The sequence below is a fragment of the Urocampus carinirostris genome, chromosome 12, assembly GCF_059441175.1.
Source record: "Urocampus carinirostris isolate Australia breed hairy pipefish chromosome 12, RoL_Ucar_1.0, whole genome shotgun sequence".
Taxonomy (NCBI): Eukaryota; Metazoa; Chordata; class Actinopteri; order Syngnathiformes; family Syngnathidae; genus Urocampus; species Urocampus carinirostris.
Window position 1 is genome coordinate 2,263,738 of NC_142360.1, and position 24,877 is coordinate 2,288,614.

Below are 24,877 nucleotides of genomic sequence, written 5' to 3' on the forward strand. Positions count from 1 at the left end.
GGCCTACTGAACTCTAAATACATTTATTGAGGATAACGTTTTTCTTTTTTAATTTAAAGTCCTCAGTTTAAGGAGAAACTGGGCTAAAATTTTAGATATTTGCCATAAATGAAAATTTGGTCTCGCGAACAAAGATGTACTGCACTATAAGGCGTACCCCCAAAAAGTAGTCTTTTGTCATATATTTTTCATACATAACTACACTGGACTGGATAAGGCGCAAAGAATTAAAATTGCAGTAGGAGCTACCATATTTATTCATTTTAAAGATTACATATGAAAAAGCATTAGATTATATCTCATTATCACACTATTTTGACTGATGGCGTCAGAAAAACAAGTGAGAATGGATAAAGAAGGAAAGTGCTTCTGAAAAATATAAATGCAAAAAAAAAAGAAAGCTCGACGAGGGAAACAATTCAGGTGTATCTGAATATTACACAGACATTGTTACATTATCTTTTAGGACAAAGTTTCTGTTCTCTAACATTTATTTCTCGCACCGTGAGTAAAAATGGTGTGATAATGAGATAAAAGTCGAATGCCTTTTTGTATGTCATCTGTATTACTAGTTAGGTCAGGTCTCGGCCTACTCGCCGCCACAAATCAATTCCCATTGTATACAATGTTTTGCGATATTGGTCAGCAATGTTTTTTTCAATTGATAAATCATTGCACAAATATTGTAGTAAACTCAAAACCCTCGTGTAGTAACACGTATAAATACTGTGTGCAATTCCATTCTTATTCACTGTTATTTGCTGTATTAAAGGCGCACTTGGTTAAAAAGTGCACATTCAAATTTGTGACCTATTTGGGGTTTTTAGTGGCGGCTATATTCCATGGTAGTCTAGTCCAGTGGTGACACAAATACTTACTCATGCCGTTCTTTAGTGGAGACATGACCTCCATGCTCTCCCTGGGGACCCTCAGCTGGTTGGTGTCGATGTAGTAGGTAGTACCACTCTGCTTGCCTTTGTCGCTGTCCGTCTCCATGGGGGCGTTGCTCTCGTCGCGGTCCAGGGTCACGCCGATCACTGTGGGGAAGTCGGCCTTCGAGGAGGAAAAGAAGAAAACAAAGCGTTTTATTTTTTCAGTTGACTAGATTTCATTTAACCAATTCCGAAATTTAAATAGTGCCTGTAATTTAAAGGAATAAGAAAAATGTACAGAAATGGCAATGTCAACATCAAGTAAACATACCAAAAATTCTAAAGTTTGGGAGCATTTTAGCCTAGATACGGCAAATAAAAAAACAACTTGCAAAGTTTGCAAAGTAGATCTTGCGTATCATGGCAGTACCTCAGTGACGCACTAACATTTAAAGAGCACAGCAGACAGTGAAGTGAAACAGAGTCTGACTTGCCTTGGTAGGATTTAAACCAATACGGTTTGGTTGACATGGATTATACATTTTATACGTGTATATTTTGCTATAAAACAGAGCTTGAGTGTTATACCAGACTGTGCCTGAAAAACGTATTTGATATTAAATGCATACAGTGCGAAAACCAAACCACAGTTGTTAAAACCGTTTTATTTCAAACTGTTGAGAATTGTTCAGTACCTTTGTTCCAGACATTGCAGTTATCCACTGAATGCAATTCACGAAATGTACATATTTGTTTCTAATGAGCCTGTTCTTGGTTTACAGGAATAAAAAGATGTTTACTTGATTTTAATGTATTATTTATTTGCCTGTCCCTAAAAAAATGGACAATAGTTTATAAATGGATTTAGGTATCTACTGACCGAGTATTGTGCCCAATTGGTTTTATTTGATTTTTTGTATGAATCTGCAGTATGGTTGATAAAAGACGTATTTTTCTATTGGACTGGTTTTTTCTTGTTTATTGTAATTTGCAACTAAATCAATTAAACGCTATTGTGAATATAAAAAAATATGTATAATTCTCCCATTATTTGATTAATAGTTTCTAGTCAGTGACGAGTCGACTATTAAAATAGTCATTAGTTGCAGCCATAGTTTCAAAGTGACTTATTTTCACATCTTGAACACGTGCATAATCACATACGCTTTCTGCAATATCTGTATGTTAATATATTTTGATATTATCTGTCCATCTATTATCTGCACCGCTTATCCTCAGTAGGATCGCGGGGGTGCTGGAGCCCATCATAAATGTCCTCGGGAAGTGGGCACCCTGAACTGGTTGCCGTCCAGTCGCTCATTCACACCTAGGGACAATTTGGACCAGCCAATTAACCTGAAATGCATGTTTTTGGAATGTGGGAGGAAACCGGAGTGCCCAGAGGAAACCCGCGCAAGCACGGGAAGAAAATGCAAACTTCACCCAGAAAGGCTGTTAGCTGCATTTGAACCAATGACCCCAGAAATGTAAAACGGACGTGCTAACCACTCACCTGCCATGCCACACATTTTGATATAAATAGTTATCATTTAAAAAGTAAGCATTAATCAATTGACAGATAGACAGATGTTTACCGAAGCTGTACAATGTTAGCGTGAAAAAATAAAGACACACATTAAATTAATGTGTTTTGCATGTATTTTTTTAATAATTGCATCAGCCTGGAAAAAAAAGTTTGCGGTTGTCGTTATCTGTTTACAGATGCAATATTTTATCGGTTCTCATATTGGTAAGAAAGAAAGTTATCATGGATTACTTATATCTCATCAACACTTTTATATAAAGTACAGTGTTCTCGTCTGCCCACGTCCCTGCGTCCTAGACGCATCATTTTTGCTGGGGATGCATAGTGTCAAATCAACGTGCGTCGCTGGGACGCAACTTTTTTGACACAAAATTGTCATTATTACCGGATTACTTTTTTTTAACAAAGATTTACCGCACTCCAAACTTTTCGTCAGGCAGATCCGCTATTGTTGTTTTGGTCTCGCGGTTCGAGTTTTTGTCTGCACGCCGATCTCGGCAAACGAGATGTCGTTGCTTCAAGATTACGTCATTGTTGTGGTGGTTGTCGAGGGAAGGTTAATTATGCATACCTGGCAACCTGTACGATTTTGCCGTACAAAGTACGTTTATTATGCATTTTAAGACGTGTACGACGTACAAGAAAAAGGCAAATTTGTCAATCATGGGTACCATCCAGTAAACACAGACTATCACGAAAAAAGGCAAATCAATCAAGTCAAACTAGTTCGAGTTTTGTAGTGAAAGTCCGTCTCTTTTTAGGGAACCGGCTTTTTCGACTCAACTCATCAAAGAGAGGCGGTTCTCAAACGGCTCACTTGCTTTAATGCATTATATTACGAATTATCATGTTGTATAAAGAAGTTAAGAAAAAAAGGAAGTATATAAGGAGAAAATGAAAAAAAAAAACAGGTTTGAGGTTATCCCTTTAATCGGTATATTACCAACAATAATTTAATGCAGAAAATGAATTAATAATTTGAATAAGAAAATGTATTATTCTACTTAATTATATTTGCATGTATTTTTTCGTTCTGCAGTGAACGTCCAAGCAACTTCATTTTTTAACTTTTTTTTTTACAATAAACCTCATTCATGTCGAGCAACTCAGTGTCTCACAACAAAATGTTCATTAACAATATATATGATATAAGGAAACACATGCACAATATAACATATTAAACTACATAAATAAACACGTTTGAAAAAAAAATATGGTGTAAGATTTTTTTGTATTTTGTAAGGGAAAATACGACAGTTTGTAAGAGCATGGAGCCCTGGAGGTTGACAGGTAAGAGTATGCCTCCGAAAAAAACAGTATTGGGTGAAAATCAACACAAAATTGGTATTTTTTTCAGTGTCAGTAATAAGTCGAAACATAATGCAGAAAGTGATAACAACGGCAATAATTCTGGCACAAAAAAATGGTGGAGAAATTCTTCGGAGGATCGCGGAGACAAGGAAAACACGTGTGTTGAAGCAAACGATTCGACAAAAGAAAATAAACAAAAGAATATAGATTCATATAATTATTTCAGCAATATTATTTTGTATAATGTGAAATGTTGTGAACTGAAAAATCTTGAAGTAAACTGTGATGATTAAAACTAAATGAATATATAGATTTATATTATATTATTGTCGCCGATTTACAATTTCAACCTCGATAACACAAAATTTTGAGGACCCGTAGATCTCTGTTGGGACCCATGGATTCTTGAGCATGCGAGTCCCCTGGACTCATCACTTTTCAGAGGTAAAATGAACACTAAAAGTATTAATTTAATAAAATGCGTCAACATATAATTTATAAAGAAAGAAATGTTTTATGTTGGGGAGCAAACCCCAACCCCCCAAAAAAAAATTACTTGCCCAAGACACACTACATGATGGACAACAACCACTCAATCTTAATACTGGCTCAGTTGTCACCCGGGTTAAAAAGGACCATGCCTTCCGCTAACTACCAGGTAAAGTTAGAAGTGTAGGTAGGAATACACCTAGATTGCAAGGTAGGAACATCCTTACAACTGCCACATGGAACATCCTCAACTTGAACCAAACAAGGAAAGTTGAAAGAACTCATCTACGAAATGGAGAGTCATCACAATACGCCTTAGTGCATCGCAGTTCAACATCACATTCCAGGTCTATGCACCAACCTTTGAACACAGTGACAAAGAAACTTGAGCACTTTTAGACACAGGTTCACTACATCATAGACAAAGCGCCAAAGAAAGATATAATCTTGCAAGGCGACTGGAACGCCCAAATTGGTGTGAATGCTCACAGAGACTGGAAGAGAACATGTGGAACAAGCGGTAACCTACAAACCAATGAAAGAGGAAAACGGCTTTTTGAACTAGCTCGTTACAACAACTTGGCTCTGGAAAATACTATTGGCAACCAAAAGAACTCGAGAAAATGGACATGGAACCATCTGGAAGGAATCCACTGTAGTCAGGTTGACTAGATCATGATTCCACAACGTTTCAAAAGTGAAATTAAAAGTGCAAGCACACACACCCAGGAGCCGATGTTGGAAGCCATCACGACCTGATCATGATGAGCTTCCACGCTCGCCTCCAGAAGATCAAGAAGTAACAAAACCCACAGATCAAGTTTGACCCTGAGCGACTAAAAGAGCCACAGGATGTCGATTGCTTCTAGGCCTTTATCATGTACCAGCTCAGTAGCCTAGATGGTAAGGCGCCCGCTTTGAGACTGGGAGGTTCGGGTTCGCGCCCCGGCCGAGTCATTCCTAAGACTTAAAAAGTGGTCGGCGGCGCCCTCTGTTGGCTGCGGCTGCATCGGCTCGCTACAACGGGTCAGGTGCAATCGACATTTCGTTCTGTGTACATTGTTACACAGAATGACAATACAAGGAAATTATTATTATTATTATTATTATCATTCGGAAGTTTGCTCCTTTGCCCGCCTTAGACGAAGATTTCAAAACCCTGACCATCAAGTTCTCAGAGATGGCAAATGGCCTGCATTTATATAGCGCTTTTCAAGTCAATACCTCCCAAAGCGCTTTACATTGTGCTTCACACTTACCCATTCACACACACACTCACACACCAATAGGGAGTCAGCCATGCAAGGTGCCTACCTGCTTATTGGGGGCATTAGGGATGATGACTGAAGCAGCAAAATAATTAGCAAGAAAACACCAGAAGAAGATAAAGCCGCGGGTCACAAACAAATTTCTCCAACATCGCGACACGAGCTGAAAACTAAAGACGAAAACAGCCCTGGATGAGCAACGAAGTATAAAGCAGCCAACAAGAAAAGTAGAAATAGCTTGAAAGAAGCAAAAGGAAAAATGCATTGAAGTTAGAAGAGTGCCTCAACAAGAACAATTCAAAGAAAGCCTTCCAGATCATAAAATACCTTACACAAATAAAACAGATAAGTCAGCAACATTCAGAATAAGGCAGGAAATAAGCTGGCAGGAGAAAAAAGGATCATGAATAGATGGACAGAATACCACTCCGAACTCTACAACCACCGTCACAGGGACACATCGAGGTCCTTAAGAATTCCGGCCAAGGGGAAAGTGACGTCTACCTCGGTCGGGGCAGCAATTAATTCACTGAAGAACGGAAAGTCTCCAGGAATCTACAACACCCCATCAGAACCCGTACTACCGTTAATTCCAAGGGGACAGGAGGAGAGGAGGACCGAAAAATAACTAGGCCGACAACATTAAGGAATGGACTGGTGCAAACTTTGCGATGACCCAAGACCAGGAAATGGACCGTCAACAGTGGATAAGGCTGTCCAGAGTTGCGTCCTTATTGGTGCACAGACGACCCATGCATTTAAGGTATCCGTTAACCGTGTGAAAGAAAGAAAATTATTAAACTCTCATATAAAGAGCAAGTTGTGCAGAAAGGTCTGAACTGGATTTTTGCAGTCTACCTCCTGAGTGACAGACCACATTTCTTGACATCATCAACATACCCTTGGGAGACAATGAAGGGTGGTGGATAGAACACATTAAATCGTGTTATTCAAGTTCTCTCACCTTGGGACAGTCTTCTCCTGCATAGCCGGCTCTCACAGTGTACGAACCGATGTCGAACACTAAAGCGCCCACCTCGTCTGCAGAAGATACAATATAGAATTATCATATATAAAAATACACATGCTGCACACATAACGTACTGTTAGGAAATATGGGAAAAGCATATCACATAAAAGAGCAGGAGAGATAATTACCAAGTCACATTACAGAGGATTGTACATTGGCAAATTCAGTCAATTAAGAGATTTAAAATGTAGGTAAAAGTGGTAATACTATGTGACCTGAATGCTAGAGTGGGTGATGGAACGGTTAAATATGGAGTACAAGGAAGAAATGAGAATGGGAAGAAATTGAGTTATGTGTGGAAAATGAGTTGGTGGCTGCAAATACATTGTTTAAAAAGAGGCACGTGAATAAGTATACCTTTGTCAGAGTGGATGGTGGTGAAATGGTGGACAGAGCACTGATGGATTATGTAGTGGTTAGGAAAGGAATGTTTAGTAGATTGTTGGATGTGTATGTTTACAGAGGTGAAATGAGTGGTATGTCTGATCATTTTTATGTGGAAGGAAAACAGAGTTGATGGATCGTGGAGGGCTAGTTATAAGAAGAGTGTGACAGAAGAGGTGAAAATGTCAGTTAAATAAGGCAGAAAAAGGGAGATGGTTTAAAGAGAGGATAGGGGAAGAGTGTCAACAGATTAGAAGAGAAGTGGAGAGTGTGGAAGCGGAATGGAAGTCGTTTAAAGAGGAAGTCTTGAGGAGTGCGAAAGAAGTGTGTGGAATGAGAAAAGTCGTCCGAGGTATGAGGAAACGAAGTGAATGGTGGAATGATGAGGTCTCAGAGGCTGTGACAGAGAAGAGACGTGCCTTTGAGGAGTGGCTGCAAGATAAGAGTGGTGAGTCAAATGAAAGGTATAAAGTGAAGAAAAGGTTGGTAAAAAGGAAGCAGCAAAAAGGAAAGGGAATGATTAATGGTGTCAAAAAATTAGAGTGAACTTTGAGGTTGGTGCAAGAGGCACTAAAAGAAATGAAAGGGGGAAGGCGTCTGGGTTGGATGCTTGTACTTCTGAATGCTTTAAGAAAGGTGGCACAGCTATGATTGACTGGTTAGTATGCTCGTTGAATGTATGCTTTTTAAGTGGTGTGGTTCCTGTTGATTGGTGTAGTGAATGTGTGGTGCCGTTGTATAAGGGTAAAAGTGATAAGTATGAATGAAGCAATTCGAGAGGTATCAGTTTGTTTTAAGATGTAACTGTATGGAAGAGAAGTAGGGTCGCGGGGGTGCTGGAGCCCATCCCAGCAATCATCGGGGAGTGGGCAGGGGACACCCTGAACTGGTTGCCAGCCAATCGCAGGACACACAGGGACAGACAACTCGCTCGTTCATTCACACCTAGGGACAATTTGGACCGGCCAATCCACCTGAAATGCATGTCTTTGGAACGTGGCAGGAAACCGGAGTGCCCGGAGGAAACCCAAGCAAACACGGGGAGAACATACAAACTCCGCACAGTAAGTCCGGTAGCTGGATTTGAACCCACACAGGAGGTTCCCAAGACCTTAGAACTGTGCCGCACCCGCGCTAACCACTGCGCCGCCGTGCTGCCCTATCACTGCCCAGTGATATAGAAGATATGTTTTGAGAAAAAAGTATGAGGGAAGCAAAGCTTTGTTTGAATAAAGTCAGAAAAGAAATAGATACTTTATTCATCCCTGCAGGGAAATTCACACATTTGGTTTTAGTGTAAGTTTTAAAAACATATATTTTTTATTGGTTTGCTCTTGTAATTGGAGAAGATGTAAATAAGTATGAGATTTAGTCTTTCTTTTCTACTATGTGTTTTGTTTTAATGATTATTCTGTGGTTTCTGATCATTTTGACTTACACTTTAATGTGAAGCACCGTTAATTCAGGATTTTATTCATAAAGTTTAAAAAATTAGAAGCACAAACATCATAACACTAGAACTAGAATTTTAAAATGACTTAAAACAATGCTTCAAAAACAAAAATAGCATTTATGTAGTTACCTATATAAAAAAAATAGTTATTAACGTTAATTCCAACGTATTGAACTTTGATTAAGAGATTATTTTTTTCCTTTTAATTCTTTTAAAGTCTTATCAGTGTATTATTATAATTATTATAAATACTTGTATTTATCGTGGACTTCCACGTCTAATTTCGGTGTACAGTACGTTGTAATTGACGACATTAAAGATAATTATAAACATGTTCTAGAGACTTAAAATACAAAAACAAGATTAAAAACTAATTTTAGGAGTGTGCAGGAGGAGAGGAAGACTAAAAAAGAACTGGGCCGACAACATTAAGGAATGGAATTGTGCCAACTTTGCCAAAAACCCCAAAACAGGTCAGAGACTGTCAACAGTGGATAAGGCTGTCCAGGGTTGTGTCCTCATTGGTGTCCCGACGACCACGGCCCATGCAGGTAAGATATATATATATATATATATATATATATATATACACACACACGTTTTCTTTTTAACTACATATCTACCCTGGGGGCAGCACGGCGGAGCAGTGGTTAGCGCATGTGCGGCACAGTGCATGTCATGGGAACCTGTCGAGGGTTCAAATCCAGCTCCAGACTTCCTGTGCGGAGTTTGTATGTTCTCCCCGTGCTTGCGTGGGTTTCCTCCGGGCACTCCGGTTTCCTCCCACGTTCCAAAAACATGCATTTCAGGTGAATTGGCTGGTCCGGATTGCCCCTAGGTGTGAATGAGCGAATGAGTTGTCTGTCCCTGTGTGCCCTTGATTGGCTGGCAACCAGTTCAGGGTGTCCCCTGCCCACTGCCCGGAGATGGCTGGGATGGGCTCCAGCCCCCCCGCGACCCTAATGAGGATAAGCGGTACGGCTAATGGGATGAGATATCTACCCTGGTCATATCCCTTGAGATTGGTGACCGACAGCAAGACAAACGCACTCACAAAACAAAGAAAAAGTAGCAAAAAACACAAAAAAATTACCATGGCCAGCCCAAACAAGTTAAGCAAGTTGGTCATGCTTTCGTCCCTGTATATGCACATATATATATTTATAAATATTATTTCAGGCGGCGCGGCACGGCAGCTGAGTGGTTAGCGCGAAGCCCCACAGTGCAGAGATTCGAGGTTTGAGTCCAGCTAAGAGGTTTTGAGGACCCACACCCCCACCCTCCCCCGTGGAGCTTGCATGATCTCTCCATGCGGGTTTCCTCCGGTTTCCACACACATTACGAAAACATGCATGTCATGTTAATTGGCCGGTGTTGTGCCCAAATCCGACTCCTGTGCAGATTCCTCCCCCCCTCGCGTGAACGCGCATTCTGCTGCGCTTCCAACAAAAGCGATCGTATTCTATATAAAACGCTTATTAAAACAATAAAGCGAGCTAATTATAACAATTGGGAGATCCTAGTCTATATAACGCGTTTATTTAAACAATAAAGCGCGATCGTATTCTACAAATTGCGTTTGTTAACGCGGATGCAAAAGTCACCAATGTCAATGTACGCTTCCGACAAAAGCGATCGTATTCTATATAATACGCTTTTTAAAAAAATAAAGTGAGCTAATTATAACAATTGGGAGATCCTAGTCTATATAACGCGTTTATTTAAACAATAAAGTGCGATCGTATTCTACAAAATGCGTTTGTTAACGCGGATGCAAAAGTCACCAATGTCAATGTACGCTATGATTTCCGCAATCACAACTAATTGTACACAAATAATATTTATTTGATTTACTATAATATCCGTATATAATGTCTTTTTTATTGTGAATGAAACCCTGGTTGCATTGGATCCCGCGGTGTAAACAAATTGTTGTTGGTTTTTTTTCATTTAAAATCGGACTTCCCTGCCTATACTGTTTGCAAAATAAGACACGCTTTAAACCTTATTATGCTCTTTGGATTTGGGATCCAACTACAGAGGAATACCTCCACTATGCGATGTGTTACTGAATAGGTGTTCGACCAATCTAGTTCGTTTTTATTACTACTATTAATAATAATAATAGTAGTATTATGAGAAACGTCTGAAAGTTTTCAAATTCACTGTGCTGACATATTGATGCCACAGAAGGTTACTCTACAAGTTACAAGTCTGTATCTCCAACAGAGTCTGTTTTAGCAGGGGGGGGAGGATTTGGGCAGGCAAAATCCTCCCCCCCTGCTAACTCCTGAATAAAAACTCCAAATGACCCCAAATTCACTGTGCTGACTTATTAATGCCACAGAAGGTTACTCTACAAGTTACAAGTCTGTATCTCCAACAGAGTCTGTTTTAGCAGGGGGGGGGGGGATTTGGGCAGGCAAAATGAAATGCCTGCCCAAATCCTCCCCCCCTGCTAACTCCTGAATAAAAACTACCCCCTTACCAATTAAAGTAATGTGCGTAAACTATTTTGTTTTTCTATGTACCACTCGTTTTATAATAAGATGTCTTAAAATCCACTGATAACATTTCCAAAAGTGAAGTGATAAAAATAGTGATTTTGTATTATATGCCATACAAAAGAATATTATAATACAGTACACCTTTTACGCACAGGGGTGATGCGTGACATATATTCATCCGCGAAACGTAGTCCTGGCCCAGTTAAGTGTTGTACCTGTGATATTATTCTCATCACGACCCACGCCCTACCTATTGCGCCAACCATATTTTCATTTGTGAAATATTTCAATAGATATGAATACATCTTAAGTTAACTCTGAGGTGAAAACATGTTGAAAGGTAACTAATTTGAAAGTAATTTCAGGCTGATTTGAATAACAGGTCAAATCTGACCTGCCAACACAATTTTTTTTTGAAGTTTTTAAAAAAATTACAAGGATTGGTTCAAAGATTCCAAGTACAATATAACAACTTTATAGTCAATAAATTGTCTATTGAATGCAAACAGCATTAAAACTAGATTTACCCATTTTTAAATGCTTAATTTTTTGTACTTTCTATATTGCTTGTTATGTCCTCATAATAAAACCACGCACATCAAAACTATGGCACTTGGTTACTTTTAAATTTGATGCACAAAAAAAAGGCAAACTAACAATAGGGCTTGGCCAAAACGGTTGCTTGGAAGAGCACAGAATGTTGATGAAAATTGTAGCAAAACAGAAGTGTCTCAAACCGTAATTTTCACAGCCCTTTTCCACATTCCTCTATAAATCTTGTTTTAAAAGGGCCCAGCTCCAATCATGGCCTTGTTGCAAATGGAGGCAATTGGGCCATTATCAGCAGCTGGAATTGATGAGAACAAAAACACAACGACAGGCAAAATGCCTGCCCAAATCCTCCCCCCCCTGCTAAAACAGACTCTGTTAGAGATACAGACTTGTAACTTCTAGAGTAACCTTCTGTGACATTAATAAGTCAGCACAGTGAATTTGGGGTCATTTGGAGTTTTTATTCAGGAGTTAGCAGGGGGGGGGGGATTTTGCCTGCCCAAATCCTCCCCCCCCTGCTAAAACAGACTCTGTTGGAGATACAGACTTGTAACTTGTAGAGTAACCTTCTGTGGCATCAATATGTCAGCACAGTGAATTTGAAAACTTTCAGACGTTTCTCATAATACTACTATTATTATTATTAATAGTAGTAATAAAAACGAACTAGATTGGTCGAACACCTATTCAGTAACACATCGCATAGTGGAGGTATTCCTCTGTAGTTGGATCCCAAAACCAAAGAGCATAATAAGGTTTAAAGCGTGTCTTATTTTGCAAACAGTATAGGCAGGGAAGTCCGATTTTAAATGAAAAAAAAACAACAACAATTTGTTTACACCGCGGGATCCAATGCAACCAGGGTTTCATTCACAATAAAAAAGACATTACATACGGATATTATAGTAAATCAAATAAATATTATTTGTGTACAATTAGTTGTGATTGCGGAAATCATAGCGTACATTGACATTGGTGACTTTTGCATCCGCGTTAACAAACGCATTTTGTAGAATACGATCGCACTTTATTGTTTAAATAAACGCGTTATATAGACTAGGATCTCCCAATTGTTATAATTAGCTCACTTTATTTTTTTTAAAAGCGTATTATATAGAATACGATCGCTTTTGTCGGAAGCGTACATTGACATTGGTGACTTTTGCATCCGCGTTAACAAACGCAATTTGTAGAATACGATCGCGCTTTATTGTTTAAATAAACGCGTTATATAGACTAGGATCTCCCAATTGTTATAATTAGCTCGCTTTATTGTTTTAATAAGCGTTTTATATAGAATACGATCGCTTTTGTTGGAAGCGCAGCAGAATGCGCGTTCACGCGAGGGGGGAGGAATCTGCACAGGAGTCGGATTTGGGCACAACACCTGTCTAAATTGTCCATAAGTGTGAATGAGCGAGTGAGTTGTCTGTGCCTGTGTGCACTGCGACTTGCTAGCAACCTATTGAGGCTGTCCCCTAACCACTGCCCGAAGACATGGCATGGCTCGCATGGGCTTGACTGCATGTTGGTTTAAGATCAGGCAATGGTGTTATTCTAATCCTGTGCAGTCCTTTGAGACATTTTTGTGATTAAGGGCTATATAAACAAACGTCACTTGACTTGAACACTAAGCGACCGTACTGGGTATAAGCGGTGCAGATGATTGGACTATTATTTTAACTGATACCGATATTATATATATTTTTTTTTCCAAAACGTTACTCACGACTTTCCAAGCAAAGCAAGGTGAGCTATAGCTTTTAAAACGAATGTGACTATTTAAAAGTAGTTTAAAAATAATTTAAACTAATAATTCTGATTGACTACAAACGGTGCGACAAAGTGTTCGTCTGTCCACTTTCATTCATTTCATTGATTAATTCGTTCTATGCCCCTAAACACCACATTTCAAAACCATTTACAATTGCTAGAAAAATTTGCATGATGCCATTATTTTAATCACGTTTTGAACGAATGCAATAATATGTAATATTAATTCATACCTGGAAGCTAACCGATAGCGTGGCTAACGCTGCTAGCTAACGACAACGAAGATAATCAACATGGGCGAGCGATAGCATTATTCGATTGTTAAATATAACTTACCGCCCCCGTAAACTCCACCACTCATCTTAAAAACGGGAGCGTTTTGTGCGATGATGTGAGTTTTTATGGCACACAACTACCGTACGTCTAATGACAACAAAGAAGCTGCAGCAGTTAGCTTACTGCGGCAGCTAAACTGGCGCTACTCGACGTCATCGTGCTTGTCCAATCAGAGAGCGGCAGCGTGACTACGTAAAAACCAAGAGACGAAAATCGGTTCCATGCTCGACAGTGGACTTGGCCCTGCTAACCTTACATCGAAGTAAGTGGACAATCTGCTAGGCGATTTCTGTTTAAATGTGATGCATTGGAAAAGAAAAACGTTTTTTTATAGATGCAAAGTGGTGGTTGTCAGTTAGGTTAAAATTGTAGACCTTGAGCCACGGTCGAACGGGAAATGAATCCGGGCGATTTGGGCGACCATGACACTTGTAGAAAATGGATATGCGTCACTACGCCAGAACGATATACTGCCTTTATATTTTGAAACCTGTGCCAACTAATGCGTGTTGGACTACACATTTTGTCTCGTTAATTTAGAATTCATATTTTAGACGAGTTATCAAGTGCTTTAGTAAAAATCTGTAGGTTGGGCCACGTCGACTTTTGCATCAGGAAACCTATTTAAGCATTCTATTGATGCACAAACAGGATCTAGAAAAAATCATTAAGATTTGATAAGTGAATAAATAAATCTGTAATACATATTCATTTTACAACAAAATATATAGACTTAAATACGAGAGTGAAACAAATTTCCAATTCAAATGTTAGTATTAAATGTCATTATCCTTTAACTTTCTCAAAATTACTGGAACTTTTAACTTGATCTGTTATGCAAATAGACTTGCAAAATCGTTTACTTTTACATTACATTTAATCTGAAATTTAGCAACTGAAAGAGTTGGAAGCAAATAGAAATATGACTCTTGTGTATAGACCAGGGGTCGGCAACCTATGACATGCGTGCCAGGAATGGCACGCAAAGGGTTAACCAGTGGCACGCAAGCACATGGCAAAACAATATTTTTTAATGCGCATTTTTAACTGAAAGTACCGTATTTTCCGCACTATAAGGCGCACCTAAAAGTCTTAATTTTTTTCAAAAGCTGACCATGTGCCGTATTATACAGTGCGCCTTATATGTGTATCAATTTTAAGTCGCAAAGTCTTGCAACTAATGTAAAGCAGCCGCCGACTAGATTTTCCTCCGAACGCGAAGTAGTCCGCGGTGTATGCTGGGATTTATATACCAGCGTTTCATTGGCTGATCAATGTGTCAATTATCATTTGAATCGATCACTATTGGCTAAAGTTATACAGAGCTAAAGGGGGGCGGATCCTTTTTATCATTTACAGGCTCGGATAGGCTAAAGGGGCAAAACAAAGCCTGCAATTGGCCGAAAAAGATGTGTCAATCATCAGTTGAATCGATCACTATTGGCAAAAGTTATTTGGAGGAAAAGAGAGCGGATCCTTTTTATCATTTGCAGGCTAGCATAGGCTGAAGCGGCAAAACAAAGCCTGCAATTGGCTGAAAAAGATGAATGTGAATAGCATGTTTGGTTGACGGCATAAAGAAAACAGTATTTTACTATTCTGTACTGTGTTTGTAAATATTTTACTCTCCTGGATTTACTACACTCACGGATATAAGAGGACCATGGTTGCACATTATTATTGAACACAACGACTTCGGTGAGCTACTCCAGCTATATATTTTCCCAGTATCTTGTTTCAGAGTGATATCGATGTTTCTGTGATGGGTCTTTTTTAAAATTAAACTCATTTCCAAGTGTTTATTGTCATATGCACAGTAAAGTTGCGAGCGAAAAAGAAAATAGAAACTAAGGAATGGTTTGGCATTTTTTGAATCCCAAGACTTTAACCTTCCCAATGATATTTGGAACAATGCATTTGTGTGACATCGTACGGACACCGCATCCGTGCGCCCTATAGTGCGGAAAGTACGGTAAGTCATTTTCAGTTGCGCGTCGTGTTGTCTATAGGCTTTACGGTAGCACCCCTCCTCCTCTGCTCCGTCTGTGAGTGGTTCCGAGGAGAGAAGGAGATTAACACTGCCACAAAAACACCGGCGCGCAACAAACAAATGAATCATGACTGCTCCTCCAGCGAAAAAAAATTGTCTTTTCCAGCCAGATGACTGGGGCTTTGTGCAAAAAAAAATGACCGTGCTGTTTGTGCAGTGTCTTTTGAGAGCGTTGTACCCCGCACATCAAGTGTTAAACGTCATTACGAGACGAAACATGAAAAAGGATGAGTCTGACAAGGCGCAGACATTAAAACACGCTGTGTCCAGGTACGGCAAACAAACACAGACCCTGATAACTGTTGTCACTGCTAAAAGGACAAGCTATCTTATTGCTCACTGCGTAGCAAAGCACAGAAAAACATTTACTGATGGCGAATATATTAAAGAAGTGTCTGTGCGTGAGTGTATTTCAAGTTTTGATATTTTCTGCTATACGATTTCATTAATGAATGGGATGGTAGCTGTCCATATCACTTTTTTTTTTTTATTGTAGTTCATTGTTGATGAAGAATGGTTGAGTGTTGTGGTAAAAAGTTGAAGTCATGGATGTCTACAGGCCTTTCCACATGTTGCATACATTCATTTTTTTAGTTTATTAATGAACAAGAATAGTGAAAGATAAATTGGTCAATTATACGATTTCAATGTATATCCATGTTGTATATTTGGACTGGTGTAAAATTACAGCTATGTTGGATATTAAAAATATATGTGTGAGTCATTAATTTTGGTGTGGCACACTGAGTTACAAGGAAATTTGAAAGTGGCACTCCACACCAAAAAGGTTGCTCACCCCTGGTATAGACGATTATCGAGGTTAACGGGGAACAGAACCTCCCCCATATAGTGAAAATCCACATAGTAGCATGGCATATTCATAAAAGCCCCCAAGAGCTAAACTTACCTCGAGATGAAGTCCTCACCGTTTGTGAGTTCACGACTGCAACAAAATAAAAACTACGAATCTACTAATGATAGTGAGGGTCACTCCCGGGCCGCGCGACGGAGCGAGTTTGGCAGACGCGGCATCACACGGCGCGACGCGAGAAAAGGCTGGGGGCATGATCAGGCTACCCCCGTAACTGGGGGGAGCCTGCTCGTCCGACAACCTCAGAAGCGCGGCGCGACAACAGGAGGCCGTCCGCGCGCAGCAGGCGAAAGGTGGCGAACGTCCCCGCGCCACGGGTTAGGGGCTCGCTCGCGGGAGCGACCAAATGGCACCCGCGGTGCGGCGCAAGTATAAACCCTGTCGTGAATTTGTCTCCGATTGTCCCGGGCGGACGTAAAATCGCCCAGCTGTACGACTCTTGGCGGTGGATCACTCGGCTCGTGCGTCGATGAAGAATGCAGCTAGCTGCGAGAACTAATGTGATTTGCAGCTGCAATTGGCTGGAAACCAGTTCAGGGTGTCCCCTGCCCACTCCCCGGAGATGGCTGGGATGGGCTCCAGCCACCATCCCCCCCCCCCCCCGCGACCCTAATAAGGATAAGTGGTGCAGATAATGAGATGAGATTTTTTTTTTTTTTTTTTTTCCCTACATTAAACTTACCTCGCAGATTTTCACTTTTTGCGGGTGGTTTTGTTCCCCATTAACCGGGTCTAAAAAATAATTTGAAAAGAAAAAAAAAAAAAAAATATATATATATATATATATATTTATTTATTTTTTGAAGGTGCGCCGCGGATTTTCACATATCGCGGGTGGTTTTGGTCCCCATTCACCGCGATAACCGAGGTCCCACTGTATTCCATTATCTGCACCACTTATCCTCAGTGGGGTCTCTGTGGTGGTTGAACCCATCCCAGCCATCCTGGGCAGTAGGCAGGGGATACCCTGGACTGGTCTCAGTCTCAGGGCTCACAGAGGCAGACAACTCACTCGCTCATTCACACTTATGGAAATTTGGACCCGCCAATTAACCTGACATGCATGTTTTTGAAATGTGGGAGGTAACCGGACTGCCCGGCGGAAACCCACGCAAGCATGGGGAGAACAAGCAAATTCCACACAGGAAGGTTCGATCCCATTACCTCAGAACTGTGCCACACACGTGCTAACCACTGCGCCGCCATGCTTCCCGCACTTCATTGTCTTTCAATACAATTTATATTTAAAAAAAATATATATATATACATACATATATATATATATATATATATATATATATATATAATTTCAGTTTAATCAATAATATTAGGTTTCTATTTTTTTTTCTTATAAATGTGGTTAGCGCATGTGCGACACTGTTCTGACGTCATGATCGAACCTTCCTGTGTGGAGTTTGCATATTCTCCCCGTGCTAGCGTAGGTTTCCTCCAGGCACTCCGCTTTCCTCCCACATTCCAAAAAACATGCATGTCAGCTTAATTGGCCAATCCAAATTGTCCCTAGGTGTGAATGAGCGAGTTAGTTGTCCGTCTGTGTGCCCTGTGATTGGCTGGCTGTTCAGGGTGTCCCCTGCCCACCGCCCGAAGATAGCTGGGATGCGCTCCAGCACCCCCGCGACCCTATTGAGAAAAAGCGGTGCAGATAACAGAAATATATATAAAATTACCCCACTTTTGCTAAAATAGAAACTAACCGCTACTGATGGTGTCTGAATCCAGTAATAGCGGCTTCTTTTATTCGATGTTCATGTCATGAAGATTTTTATAGCTGAGAAATTTGTTTTGTGCCGCTTGAAAATTAAGCATTACTGACCGAGCTATAACGAAACATTAATTTATTATCCGATGATATTGGAATTTAATTTTTGGGTTTTCTCTAGATTCATTTAACTTCACTAGACTGGATGCATCGTTTTCAACATTGTTTTTTTAAATTTCATCAGTCTGACCTTTTTGGCTTGTAGCCATTTTTTGGGCCCTCAGTGTATTTGACGTTGACATCCGTGCTGTAGGAAATCATGGCCAAATTTTATACAGAAAAACGTGGAAGCAATCACATTGAAATTAAAAATTAACTTGTTCCAAGTCTGTTACAATTTGTAAGCAGCAGTGACATATTTCTTGTTTGTCTGCAGCACTCATGCATCGTTGCCTCAACTTCAGCATTGCCCGACACAGCAGGCTCTTCTTAAAACTCAAATCGCCGTCTGTCCATCAGTCAGCAGCCATGTCGGCTCTTCTCATCAGCCAGCCAAAATATGCTTGGCTGAAGGAGCTTGGTCTTTCTGAGGACAACTGCGGCGTTTACAATGGGAGCTGGGGCGGCAGCGGCGAGATCATCACTTCCTACTGCCCTGCCAACAATCAACCCATTGCCAGGGTAACCCAAGCCACCATGGCAGAGTACGAAGAAACGGTCCAGAAAGCAAGAGAAGCTTGGAAGATGTGGGCTGACATACCCGCTCCCAAACGAGGAGAAATTGTCCGACAGATTGGAGACGGCCTTAGAAAGAAAATCAAAGTCCTCGGGAGTTTGGTGTCTCTCGAAATGGGAAAGATCTACGTGGAAGGCGTGGGAGAAGTTCAAGAATATATCGACGTGTGCGATTACGCCGTCGGTCTATCCAGAATGATTGGCGGACCTGTCCTGCCTTCGGAAAGACCCGGTCACGCACTCATCGAGCAGTGGAACCCGGTCGGTCTGGTTGGCATCATCACCGCCTTTAACTTTCCCGTTGCTGTCTACGGCTGGAACAACGCCCTCGCCCTCACCTGCGGTAATGTCTGCCTGTGGAAAGGAGCTCCAACTACACCTCTTACGAGCGTGGCTGTTGCAAAAATCGTAGCGGAGGTGCTGGAGAACAACAACGTGCCCGGTGCGATCTGCTCATTGACTTGCGGGGGCGCCGACGTGGGCACTGCTATGGCTAAAGACGAACGTGTGGATTTATTATCCTTCACCGGAAGTACCCATGTGGGAAAGATGGTGGGTATGATGGTGCAGGAACGTTTTGGACGGAAGCTGCTGGAGTTGGGCGGAAACAACGCTATCATTGTTTTCGAGGATGCTGATCTCAACTTGGTTGTCCCTTCTGCTGTCTTCGCCTCTGTTGGAACGGCTGGACAACGGTGCACCACCACCAGAAGGTTAATGCTGCATGAAAGCGTCCATGACACTGTAATTGAAAGGATCGCTAAAGCATACAAACAAGTCCGCATTGGAGATCCTTGGGACCCCAACACATTATACGGACCTCTGCACACCACACAAGCAGTCGAGCAATACCTATCCGCTATTGAGAAAGCCAAACAACAAGGCGGAACCATCGTCTGTGGAGGAAACGTCATGGGCCGTCCCGGGAACTATGTAGAACCCACAATTATCACCGGGTTGGCCCACAACGCCCCAATTGTCCACACCGAGACCTTCGTCCCCATCCTTTATGTTCTCAAGTTCCGAACCGAGGACGAGGCCTTCGCCTGGAACAACGAAGTCAAGCAGGGCTTGTCCAGCAGCATCTTCACCAAAGATCTTGGTCGTATCTTCCGATGGCTCGGGCCAAAAGGTTCCGACTGTGGCATCGTCAACGTCAATATTCCCACGAGTGGCGCCGAGATCGGTGGAGCTTTCGGTGGCGAGAAACACACTGGAGGAGGACGGGAGTCAGGAAGTGATTCCTGGAAGCAGTACATGAGGCGCTCTACCTGCACCATCAACTACAGCAAAGATCTCCCTCTGGCTCAGGGAATCAAGTTTGAGTGACAGTTCGGGTTGCTAGTTTCTTTGGGGCTTTTTATTATGAAGTAAAAAAAATTTTTACTTCGACATTTTCCGGGGGTAAAATAATGTCCCGTAGATGGATGATTGAGAAGGTCAAATTTTGTAACCTAGAAAAAGATTAAATTCATAATTTTCTTGGAGATAAAGTTTTGTTACAAGACTGGATCGGTTGCTCTTTTCTCAAGCAATAAAATCAATTTGCTGCTTATTAAAGGCTGATTATTTTTATTTAAAAATGACAGTTAAAAAAAAAATCTATATTGACAGAATCAATATTTTATTTTTTCCGGACATTAAATTGTAGTGTTTGTTGAACAATAACTGAAGAAAAACCTTTAAAAATGTTAAATCTCATAACATTTTTAAAAAGGGGGAGTGTATAAAATATTAAAATTCTTAGAACAAATATACATATTTGATAATCTATGTATTTATACATACATGAAAAAGATTTAGACATCAAACAAATTATTATGGAAGAAAATGTTGTAGACATTTTTAACCCTACAAAAAAATTGAATTCATCATTTTCTACCAATTAAGTTTTATCAAGATTATGATTTATATACAAATACATTCAGAGAAATCAAAATTTAGTTTCTTTTCCCTGACTTTATTTTTTTTCGAACAATAAATGAAAGGAAAAAAAACTTTCCAAATAAATAGTTTTATTTTGAATAAGTCATTTAACAAGGAAAAAAATATTTAACATATTAAAATTAATTACAAATATGTTTAAATATTGAAATACACACACACACACAATATATATTACACACCACATACATACATAAAAAATGAGATTTGGACGCCAAATGAAAGGAAGATGTATGATTGTAATCCTGTGCAGTCCTTTGAGACATTTTTGTGATTAAGGGCTATATAAATAAATGTGACTTGACTTGATATTTGAATGAAAATTTTGTAGAAATTTTAAAGCCCAATGAAATTTTGAATCTTTTCTAAAAAATAACTTTTGGGCGCGATACGCAAAATTATTTAAAAATAAATATAACCAATTTTCTTTTTTTCTCTTTTTTTTTTTGTTGAAACATAAGATAAAAAAAATAATTATAAATGGAAAAAAGTAAAAGCAGCACGGCAGCGCAGTGGTTAGCGCTTGTGCGGCACAGTTCATGTCATGGGAACCTGTCGTGGGTTCAAATCCAGCTCCAGACTTCCTGTGCGGAGTTTGTATGTTCTCCCCGTGCTTGCGTGGGTTTCCTCCGGGCACTCCGGTTTCCTCCCACATTCCAAGAACATGCATTTCAGGTGAATTGGCCAGTCTAAATTGTCCCTAGGTATGAATGAGCGAATGAGTTTTCTGTCCCTGTGTGCCCTGCGATTGGCTGGCAACCAGTTCAGGGTGTCCCCTGCCCACTGCCCGGAGATGGCTGGGATGGGCTCCAGCCCCCCCGCGACCCTAATGAGGATAAGCGGTACGGCTAATGAGATGAGATGCCGCGACCCTAATGAGGATAAGCGGTACGGCTGATGAGATGAGATGAGATGAGAAAAAAGTAAAATAAAAAAATTCTGACAAATTGATTCATGGAGTCTCTATATTTTCGGACTTAATATACCCCCCACCACACCCCTCATCTTTTTTTTGTTGTTAAACATTGATGCAAGAAAAAAACCTCCCACTAAAAAAAACATCAATTTTTTTTAATTAACTTTCGAAATACAGCTAGTTTTATATTTCTTTATTAAAAGTAAAAGTTGCACAAATTCTGTAAAAGTGATCAAATCAAAAATCGTGTTCACAGGCCACTATTTCCTGTGGGGTGTCTTAGGCAAGTACAGCCTGGCGGTGCTCATCCCTCTCCAAGGATGTTTTTTGGGGTAGAGGTTTGTTCCCCTACATTAAACTGGTTTCCATGGTCCCCAGTTACAAAATAAGCTTCCTGATCTGACTCCGACTCAGCACCATCATCATCTGAGGCGTGTTCAGGAGAGTGAGTGATTGCTATCGCGAGCTATCGCTAGCTTGTGAACGGCCAGTGATTATTGAGCGCTCGCGTGCCCGAGTAATCACGGGAGAAAGACCGCTTACTTTGATTTCCAACATGGCGTCGACAGTGCAGAAGATGGAGGATCTCACCCTGACGAGTGCTGTTGGCGATGTAATATATCGTCTTACATTGCCTGGTAATGTTTGTGAACAATGCAAGACAGGTATGACCCTTCCACTGCGTTTAGGATAACCTTAACTGTGTCAATATGCGAACTGTCGCTCATATCAGCCAACTCGCTCAAAGCAAGCTGTAGAACGAAATCCATTGTACTGTCGTCGGCCATTTTGGATCAGTAAGGCAATCACAGTGAGCGATTACAAAACGTTCAGCAGTGCGCGGCAAGCGATTATCAAGAGACTACATGTCTGATCACTCTCCTGAACTCGCCCCTGGTTACTGTTGTCATCACGCTCCACAGAGATGAGCCGGACCTCGGCATTGATGGGCAGTGGCGTGTTTGACAAAACCGGTACTAGAAATGTGAATGTCTTGGTTTGTTGTTGTTTTGTGTCTTTGTTTTTTATTTTAAACTTCTTGGCCAGTGAGCCAGATTAAAAAGCTTGGCCCGACTTGTGATTTTCCCACCACTGGCCCAGTTTTATGCTCCCTCTCCCACTCGGCAGCCTCATATTCCGGCTCTGTCTCTGGTGTGACAGTTTATTATAAGCCTCCACACCTTAAAACAACGGAGGAAGCGAAAGCTCTGCACTTTTTCTAGTGATGTCACAAACCTACAAGAGGAAACACTTGCTGTTCTTCCTGCAATAGGTAAAATCGTTTTATTTCCAGTTAATTCAGTTCTGGATCTTTGTCAATCTGAATGGTAGCTTTGTAGCCTGTTTAAAAGTTCAGGTTTTTATCTTTAAATTCAAATTATAGTTTAATTTCCTGATAATCAGTTCTGGACTTATTTTTTTGGAACTATGATTTTTTTGTTTGAATTAATACTAGATATGAATTTTAATTCGATTTGTAGTTTTATTTCTTGTTAAAGTATGGACTAACTGTTGATCTGATTTGTATTTAGAATTGTAGTTTTATGTCCTGTCAATACAGTTACATATTTTTGATTTAAATTATAATTGTATTTCCTGTTTATTCAGCTGTGGATGTATGTTGTTGTTTTTTAGCAATGGGGTCTGATTTAAGATTTTATTTGTTTTTAATTCAGTTGTGGAGGTTTTTTTTTTAATCCAAATTATTGTTTTATTTCCTGTTTAATTTAATTCTGGAGTTAATAGTTTGTTTTTTAATCCAGATGATTGTTTTATGACCTGTTTTATTCAGATTTTTTTTAGTTCTGTTTATTTTTTTACCCAAACAATAGTTTTCCATCCATCCATCCATTACCTGCACTGCTTATCCTCAGTAGAGTTGCAGGGGTGGTGGAACCCATCCCAGCTGACTTCGGGCAGTGGGCAGGGGACATCCTGAACTGGTTGACGGACAATTCACTCGCTCATTCACACCTAGGGACAATTTAGACCGGCCAATTAACATGATATGCATGCTTTTTGGAATGTGGGAGGAAACCGGAATGCCCATAGGAAACCCATGCAAGCACGGGGAGAACATGCAAACTCTACACAGGAAGGCTGGTAGCTGGATTTGATCCCATGACCTCAGAATTGTGCAGCGGACGTGCTTTGTTGATGAGTATCTGTAAGGTTCTCCCACCTGCTGCTCCGCTCCTAAGTATGATCTCGTATGCCGGCAGTTTTTCCCGGCAATATCCTCTACACTGGGCAGACAGCGGCCCATGATTTTCTGGGCTATTTTGATGACTTTTTAAGGTTTTCCTATCTCCAGCCATGCCCCTATTATACCACACCATGATGTCTTTTGCCTGGCATTATCCTCTTGACTGGGTACGGAGCAGCCCATGATTTTCTGGGTTTCGTTGATGACTCTTTGTAATTGTTTTACCTGTTGACTTTTGCCACACCGTGATGCTAATATGCTTTCCACTGTGGCTCTATAGAATACCTACGATAGAGATGTCAAACTAAGTTTGGCTCAGGGCCGGATCCAGACTTTGGTTTGCCAGGCATGACGGATCAGTAAAAGAAAATTGACTTACATTTTTGGGCTTTCCATAGTTCTTCAGTAGTATACCTTATCGTTAAGCCTTCTTTAGTTGCCTACCCTACTCATTAAAATCATGGATGGCAAGGGATCTTTTCCAATTATTCACAATCAATGGAGGAAAATTGATTTTTCATGTTTGGGTTTGAAATTGTTAACTAGTTTATTGTAACTATTCAATAAATGCAGTTTTACACCTCAACCAACTCACCAAGCAATACAAATTCAAGTGAGAGTTATGAACAAAAATGCATTTTTAGCCCTAATTGTCGTACTGGTTTGAAATAAATAAAGAAATACAAGATGAAAGTGTTAACAGTGCAAGGGCAATAAGATTAAAATACACCACATCAAACTACAAGGTTCGGCCAACTAAAGCTGAGAGTATATCCTTTACTGCCATCTAGCGGCCAAAAGGAGCTTTTGATTTGCATTTATTTGATCAAAATAACAACTGTTGATAGAAATGACTATTAATCTTGCTTCTTTTTTTGTCATATTCACAAATCTATGGCAGGCTCAATTAAATT

The 24,877-nt window shown here is 40.3% G+C and overlaps 2 protein-coding genes across 4 annotated transcripts in view; one reads left to right on the top strand and one right to left on the bottom strand.

The window, feature by feature from the left end:
• The window catches only part of actl6a (actin like 6A), a 32,380-nt gene extending 18,690 nt beyond the window's left edge, over positions 1-13,690 (bottom strand). The window contains exons 1-3 of one of the 2 annotated variants that reach the window (XM_088349656.1): positions 13,522-13,690; positions 6,451-6,527; positions 879-1,053 (exon numbers count right to left, since the gene is read on the bottom strand). In XM_088349656.1, the coding sequence (XP_088205782.1) occupies positions 879-1,053; positions 6,451-6,527; positions 13,522-13,546 (277 nt within the window). In that variant the 5' untranslated portion in view covers positions 13,547-13,690. Of the gene's footprint in view, positions 1-878; positions 1,054-6,450; positions 6,528-6,873; positions 7,189-13,521 lie in introns of those variants that run through there. The other variant, XM_088349655.1, reaches the window with a different exon arrangement.
• Positions 13,056-20,457, top strand: aldh7a1 (aldehyde dehydrogenase 7 family, member A1). Of its 2 annotated transcripts, none has more exons than XM_088349654.1 (2): positions 13,056-13,161; positions 18,599-20,457. In XM_088349654.1, exon 2 carries the CDS (start codon positions 18,604-18,606, stop codon positions 20,224-20,226), a length of 1,623 nt encoding a protein of 540 aa, XP_088205780.1. In that variant the 5' UTR covers positions 13,056-13,161; positions 18,599-18,603; the 3' UTR covers positions 20,227-20,457. The 2 variants fall into 2 exon arrangements, with proteins under 2 accessions (XP_088205780.1, XP_088205779.1); XM_088349653.1 differs by lacking the exon at positions 13,056-13,161 and adding an exon at positions 13,620-13,783.
• Positions 20,458-24,877: the final 4,420 nt, after the last annotated feature.